This window comes from Vigna umbellata, chromosome 9, assembly GCF_029865625.1.
Source record: "Vigna umbellata cultivar VRB3 chromosome 9, Vumbellata_1.0, whole genome shotgun sequence".
Classification (NCBI taxonomy): Eukaryota; Viridiplantae; Streptophyta; class Magnoliopsida; order Fabales; family Fabaceae; genus Vigna; species Vigna umbellata.
Window position 1 is genome coordinate 33,077,997 of NC_142173.1, and position 8,679 is coordinate 33,086,675.

At 32.2% G+C, this 8,679-nt stretch overlaps 1 protein-coding gene across 1 annotated transcript; it reads left to right on the forward strand.

Annotated features, from left to right (window-relative positions):
- Positions 1-613: 613 nt before the first annotated feature.
- Positions 614-3,269, forward strand: LOC148193293 (uncharacterized). Its single transcript, XM_088099396.1, has 4 exons — positions 614-1,752; positions 1,835-2,807; positions 2,883-3,074; positions 3,150-3,269. Exons 1-4 carry the CDS (start codon positions 614-616, stop codon positions 3,267-3,269), a joined length of 2,424 nt encoding a protein of 807 aa, XP_087955522.1.
- Positions 3,270-8,679: the final 5,410 nt, after the last annotated feature.

Below are 8,679 nucleotides of genomic sequence, written 5' to 3' on the forward strand. Positions count from 1 at the left end.
AAACGGATGTCGACATCTGTTTCACCTTAAACGGATGTTGACATCCGTTGAAGGATGTCATCCGTTAAAGGTTTCGTTTTTATTTTAAGTTTTGTTTTATTATTTTATTAGATATTTTAATAATTTAATTTAAATATTTTGATTTATTATTTTTGAATATATTTTTAATGTATTTTAATAATGTATATTTATATTACTTTATATTTAAATTTTTAACTTTGGATGTTATATATAATTAGTTTTTAAACGTAATAATTTTGTAAAATATATATTTTTTATATATGAATTGTATCTTTAATTCTTTAACAATTTTATAATTATATAAAAAATTATTTATTACTTTGTTTATATCAAATATATAATTTAATTATATTAATATTTTTATATTTGTTTGATTAATTATTAATTATGTTAATAAGGCTCATTATAATTTTGTAGGTGATTATTATTTAAAATGGATGAATATTTTCATATGGATTCTCAAATTGGTTGTAGTTTGAAATCTGATTTGTCTTCATCAATTGGCAAAGTTGTAGAGAGAGATTTAACAAATAAATTTACAACAAATGAAATATTTCGTTCACGGGAGCACTTAATTCAATGGGTAAGAGGGATGGCTTATGATTTAGGATTTGTTGTGGTAATAGTAAGATCTGACATAGCTACTGGTGTACAGGGAAGAAAAACGTTCGTCATACTTGGATGTGAAAGAGGGGGAAAATATAGGAAATACAAAGTTGGTGTAGTGGCTAGTGTATATGACACTCGTAAATGTGAATGTCCGTTTAGATTAAAGGGTAAACCATGTTCAGATGGGGTCGGATGGGTGTTGAAGGTGATGTGTGGACATCACAACCATGAGTTGGCTGAAACTTTAGTTGGTCACCCTTATGCTGGCAGGTTAAATACGAGTGAGAAGTCATTACTGGTTGATATTACAAAGAGTAAAGTTACACCTACAAATATTTTATTAACACTCAAACAAAATAATGATCGAAATGTCACAACGATTAAACAAATCTACAACGCAAGGCATGCGTATAAACGATCATTAAGAGGGTCCAGAACTGAACTACACCAACTTATGATGTTGTTGGATCGGGATAAGTACATTCACTGGAGTAGGTGTGCTGATGATTTAGAGGTTGTTACTGACTTGTTTTGGACACATCCTGATGCGGTCAAATTGTTAAACTCATTTAATGTTGTATTTATGACGGATTCCACATATAAAACAAATAGATATAGACTTCCGTTGCTTGAGATTGTGGGTATGACGTCTACAGGGTTAACCTTCTCAGCAGCATTTGCTTTCTTGTCTACTGAAAGGCAGAGTAATTTCGCATGGGCTTTGGAAAAGCTGAAAGGTTTATTTTTAACATCTGAGGGTGGTCCTAAATTCATTGTCACTGACCGAGACTTGGATTTGATGAATGCCATTGCAAATGTATTCCCTGAGTCATATCAGATGTTATGTCGGTTCCACATCCTTAAAAATGTTAAAGCTAAATGCAAAATGTTAGTTCATTCTACTGAGGTTTGGGAAGTGTTGATGGATGCATGGGAAAATGTGATGGATTGTGCTTATGAAAGCTTGTTTGCTGAGTATGTGAATGGTTTTCAATACACAAGCAGTTCATGGCCTTTGTTCTTTGAATATGTGAATCAGACTTGGATTATTCCATACAACACATACTTTGTAAAGTTCTGGACGAACAAAGTAATGCATTTAGGGAACACAACCACAAATAGGTATGTTGTAATGTTATTTTATTTATTTGTTTTGTAGATAAATATTTACTTGCACTTGTTGAAGGTTTTTTTTTTGTTTCAGGGCTGAATCTGCTCATTGGAGCCTGAAGAAAGTTCTGGGCAATAATATGGGTGATTTGTGTTCTTGTTGGGATAATATTCATAACGTCATTATCCTACAACACAACAAGATTAAGGCGTCATTTGAAAGTAGTTTGTTGCTCACGAGTGACCATTTTAAAGGCTACAGATATAGAGAACTTATTAGGCGTGTGTCTCGATATGCATTAGATCTCATTGCTAAGGAATTGAAAATAGTGCAGCAGATAGGATTGGACTCCTCAAAGTGTGGATGCGTATTGAGACGTACATTTGGTGTCCCATGTGCATGTGAATTAGCACGATATGATCGTAGGATGATCCCTATAGGTGAATTTCATATCATGTGGCGAAGATTGCATTTCTCAAATGTTGAATTAAATGAAATTGAGCCTCAGTTATCCATTAAAGATAAGTTGAAACAAGTAGAAGAACGATTCAATGAGGTTGACATTGGCGGTAAAGTCACCATCAAGCAGAAGTTACTTGAGATTGTTTGTCCTACATTGACATCAATGGTCCCTCCATTACATAAAGTCAAGACAAAGGGTGCACAAAAAAGTAAAGTTAAACGAAGTGAAAGGTCTACTATGCGGGATCCATCATATTTTGAGTATGTTGACGCCTTTCATTCAACCATAGAATCTTCATCTGTGAGAAGTAAATTACAATCAAAGCCAAAAGCAATGAAGAAAAGGAGAATTCCAATGATAGACCAGTTTCATTCTACTACTCACCCCTTCATTGTGGACGTTGTTGATGTTGTGGCTGATGGTCACTGTGGGTATAGATGCATTGCTGCGTTGTTGGGACTCAGAGAAGATTCATGGCCCGTTATCAGGAATAAGTTGTACAAAGAACTCAGTGCATGGCGTGATGAATATGCAAGCCTAGTAGGAGGCTATGATAGACTAGAAGAACTGAGGAACTCTTTGTTGGTGCAATCACTGTCGGCGGTAAGTGTTTCCCGTTTTATGTAGTTTATTTATTACATTTGTTTTTTTTCTAACAACTTCTTTTATTCATAACAGGCTAACATGAACAAGTGGATGACATTACCAGACATTGGTTATGCAATTGCTAACCGATATAACGTCATCCTAGTGTGTTTGTCATACTCTCAAAATTATACTATCTTCCCACTACGTTCCACACCACCTTCTTATATAACTCAACATCGCTTAATTTGTATAGGACATGTTCATGGATGTCATTTTGTGCAGGTAAGTGCATTTTTTTATGATTTCCTTTTAAAATTACTTATCACTCAATTAATTATTGTAATTTGTATAATGCAGGTTAAGCTACAAGAAGGTTGTCCGTTGCCCATGGTGAATATCATGTCCTCAACCCACTGTTATCCTGAGGCACGAGCGTGGTCATCTATTTATACTAGTAGGATGCACGCATTTGAATAGTTGATGGACATAACAACATCTTATGTTGACTTAGGTGATTCGTGATATTTATATTATGTATGAAGATTTGTAAAAATACACTATTATATTTTGTTATTTAAGTACTTATTGTCAGTATTCGTGATATTTATATTATTATTATTCGTGATATTTTATGTAGTATTTATTTATGTATGAAGATATTTATATTATCAGTATTCGTGATATTTATATTAGTTGTTGTTAATTAAGTTCTTATTTTTTTCCACTTAAACATATAAATATTTGATCATCTATATAACCAATATAAAAGAACATGTAACTCAAAATGAAAACATTGAAATTATAAGAAATTATAAATGTCTATTATAAATACAAAGAAAATATGATGTCAAATAATACATAATGAGAAAAAGGAAATATAAAGTCCTGTAATACATAATGAAAAAATGAAATACAAAGTCCTATCAATTAGATGTCGACCGTCTACCACGCACATGCCTCTGCCCTCTCCTAGTCGGGACCTCATTAGCAATTTGAAGCAGGTCCACTGACACCTGATGTGCAACAGTACCCTCGGTCACATGACGACACGATATCAAGGACTGTAACATTCTCGTCATTCGCCTAAATCTAGCCTGCATTATAATTATATCAAACAATTAAATAAACAAGGTGATCAAAATTTAATAGTATAAGCAATGAAAAATAACATACCAGGGCGCCAGATGGTGAAGGTGGAGACGATCTACGATGGGGTCGTACCTCTTATGGAACATCGGGGCGCTGTCTAGGCGCAACAGCCGGTCGCGCGTCATCTGCAGCAACAATAATATAAGGATGTGAAACCCTCCTGAATCACTGAATGTACCCATCGACACAGTCAGAAGGGGATGTTGCATGTCTGACATTACTCACAATGTGAGCTCTGAAGTGCAACCAAACATGATCAATGGCCACTACATCTGCATCTGGAACCGTAGTCGGTGATCATGGAATGTCTTGCTCAAACCCAAATTGTCTCAGCACACGCTCAGGCAAATGACGACAAAGGGTGTCACCAATCCGAATCCATCTAGAATACATACAAATGCCGAAGAATGGCTGAATGGCCCGATGCCCCTCATACGGATGCCATACAACTCCACTGTATGTCAGCGCATCCAACTGTGACCGAATCTCGGCGATAGTGGAACTCTGCCTAGGGCTCTGCCACCTCATGGCACGTGGTGTGGTATCATCGTAAGAAGTCACCAACTGCCTCCTCCCCATGCTAGGGAAATGTTCGTATATCCAACTCTAAAAAAATAATTATTCAATTAAATTTCATCCATCTTCGAACATGGAAATAAATACATGAATAAATGTCAAAGTTATAATTGTACCTGAAATAGAGTCAAATATCCAGCCATCTGCTTCGTGGAGGCGAGACTCGCATCCCCGAGCTGGTCGTACAAATAGGCGAGTGCAACAACACCCCAGGCATATCTGCCACACGCGTGTACGTCTCTAAATAACAATAAGTAAGACACACGTATAGAATTGGCACTCTTATTTGCAAAAATCGTGCATCCTACTAGATGCAACAAATATGCTCTAGCAGCATAGTCCCAATGCTGCGACTCACACCTCTGAACATATATCTCTCTAAGCCAGCTGAGTCTGACTTTCGGACCACGTGCGTCCTCCATCTCAGCACCTGTCGTGCCACCATCAATGCCGAGCAGTTGCACAAGGGCTATACGAGCCTCCTCAAACTCCAACTCCTCCAAATCACACATTTGTCCCATCACAGGCAGGTGAAGTAATGTCGAGACGTCATCAAGAGTAATCGACATCTACCCTATAGGGAGATGGAAACTATTGGTCTCAAAATGCCACCTCTCTATGAATCCGAGGAGTAACCCCTTATCAACGTAATCATAACAAATCCCTGTAAGAGGCATCAAACTAGAATTCAACACAATGTGTTGAATTCCCTCGTGGCATGGTCCTAACTTATTTACTTTTTTTTCGTTGGAGATCAACTTCAGTGTGTCCCCTCGATCCTACACATCAATATTTAATAAAATTTCTATTAAAAAAATAATAAAATAAATTTTATTTTTGCACTCACCCGACCTTGTGAAATAGCATAAGCTACATGCTGAACATAGTGCGTCAGCAATGAACCATCACGTGGACCTCCAGGAAATCCACAAACATCCTCTTGTATGTCATGAACATCCGCATGCTCCTCCTCATCGTCATCGTCGTTAGGGCCCTTAAATGCATTCTCCTCACCATGAGTCTCATACGCCTCATATGTTTGTTCCTCAATGGCTAGCTCCTCAACTATGGGGTCATCCTAGATAGGAGCTGCACGACTTCTACGAGCAGAAACGGTAGGTCTTCTCCGAGCTTCGCCCTGCGACGAACTCTCTCCTCGAGAACTCTCACATCGAGAACTAAAAGATGCACCACGTGTTCTTGCCTTTTCTAACAATAATTTGTTTGTTTAATTTCAAAAATTAAGAAAATTATTGTTTTAAATATCATTAATAAACTATAACAAAATGCAATTCAAAATAAATTAAACTAATAATAATTATTTTATTAACTACAACAAAAATTAAATAAAAGAAACAATTAGCTAATTAATTAAAAAAATATATTTAAATATATTTCCATTTAATTATTATTAAATTAATTATTATTACAAATACAAATTTACTATAAATAAATTAAATACAAATACAAATACAAATTTACTAATATTAAATACAATTAAATTAATAATATTTATTTCAAGAAATAAAAATAATTTAAATATATAAAAGTTTACCAATCTAATTCAAACTTAATCAATTCATTTAGAAACTACAAATAGAAAAATTTATAAAATATTCAAATAACAATCTTTAAAGAAAATCTAAAAATAAATAAATATATATATATATATATATATATATATATATATATATATATCAAATAACTATATTTAAAAAAAATTAACAAAAAATATATCAAATATATATTTCAATTATAATAATTCTAAAAACAATTAAAATATTGAAGAAAAAAAAATACAGCATCCCGAGAGCCAAAATGGATGTGGGATATCCGATTAGCCTTCAACGGATATCCCACATCCGTTTTGGCCTTTCGTGGACACTGTTCAGACGCGACAACCAGAAGACAGAAAGCACAGTAGCACGTAAACGGAGAACAAACTTGGACGCCGCAGATCCACGCTCCTCCACCCAGATGAACGGCCTCCTCGGCTGCTCCACAAACGGTCCTCCATAGGAAAATGAATAAGAAAGAAATGGAGGAAGAGAAATGAAACGGAGAAGAGGCTTGACAGAAGAGAGATTGGTAAACGGAAATGGAAGAGAGAAAGATAGGAGAAGAGGCTTGACGGAAGAGAGATTGGTAAACGAAAATGGAAGTGAGAAAGATAGGTGCAGGGAGTAATCTAATAAAATTAGGTTTTAAATAAATTAAAATATTAAAATAGTAAAAGTAAAAAATTTTAACCTAAGGATATAATTGGAATTAAAGAAAATTGGGGAGGTGGAGGAAGAGAGGTGTGGTGGTGGAGGGAGCAACGCCCTTACTGGGATCCATCTTTCTATTAGTGTTATTTTATTGAGGTTTTCGTAGGTAGAGGTGACAAAAATGATTAAATTTTATGGGCTAATTTTTTATTACTCCCTACACCACTCTACATTGTTCCCTACACTACCACATTTTTCTAAAATTCCAAAATTATCTTTTTATATTTTAAAATATCCTACACTCCAACTTCTTTTCTTCAACGGATGTCGACATCCGTTGCAGAAAAAATTCTTTAACGGATGTTGTCACATCCGTTGAGGATTTCTTTTTCTTTTCTTTAGTTTTTAGTTTATTAATTTATTGTATTTTAAATTAATATAAAATTATTATTTAATTTTTTTAAAATTTATTACGTAATTATATATTAATTAATTTTATTTTATTTAATAAAATAATTATTATTAATTTATTTTATATATTATTATTTAAATAACTATTTAAATATTTTTTATAAATCTATTTAAACGGATGTGACATTGTGACGACATCTGTTGAGGTTTTCTTTTTTTTTTAGTTTTTAGTTTATTAATTTATTGTATTTTAAATTAATATATAAATATTATTTAATTTCTTTAAAAATTTATTACGTAATTATATATAAATTAATTTTATTTTATTTAATAAAATAATTATTATTAATTTAATTTATGTATTATTATTTAAATAACTATTTAAATATTTTTTATAAATCTACTTAAATGGATGTGACGACGTCCGTTGAGATTTTTTTCTTTTTTAGTTTTTAGTTTATTAATTTATTGTATTTTAAATTAATATATAAATACTATTTAATTTTTTTAAAATTTATTACATAATTATATATATTATTTAATAAAATAATTATTATTAACTTAATTTATGTATTATTATTTAATAAATTATTTAAATACTTTTTATAAAATTACTTAAACGGATGTGTCACATCTGTTAACGAATGTGGCCACATCCATTAAGGTTTTCTTTTTTTTAAAATAAAAACAATAAACTAAAATATAAAATATGTAAACGGATGTTAACATCCATTGAAGGTGAACCGGATGTTGACATCCGTTTTATAGCAAGGACAAATTAGATATGGAATGGTGCAAGAAGTATTTGATGATAGTAAAGGGAGCAACACTCTTTCTTTAACTCTGACAATTTGGCACAAATTCTATATTCAATTTGATATCATTAAAAAACTAAATATAAGTAACTCATCATCACCTCGCTTGGAAGGTTAGTATGAAAGCTCGACATTATTATAAAAAAACTAAATATAAAGAACTTATCATCATCTAGTCTAGCAAGTCAGTCCGCCTAGCCCAACAGTTGCATTTTAATCTACTTTCAGCATTTGTTTAAGGATTTTGAATATGTATAGAAGTTGCCTGTTACCAAAAAAATGTTAAAGCAATTGTATATATATTTTTGTAATTGTATATATATTTTTGTGTTGAATGAATATGTGATCAATAAATATGAATTTTCTTTTAAGTGAAATTTTGTTTTTTTATTTTAAATGTATGTTTTTTATTTAGTAAATATGTCATATATTAGGTTTAAGTTTGATTGTATATCACGTTTAGAATCCATTTAGTAATAGGTTTGTGAATTAAGAAATGTATTACAAGTCTATTTTTTACGAGTAAATAATATTTAAAAAAAATATGCCATTAGGGAAATAATATTATTATAAAAAGTTCTAATTAATTAATTGTAATTTTAAATTTGTATTTGCCAGTATGCGAAAATAATATTTATTACAAAAGGAGTGTTATTGACAAGAATTATTATCATGCACAGCACACTAGACAATCTCATGACATTATTCAAATGGGATTTCGAGCAC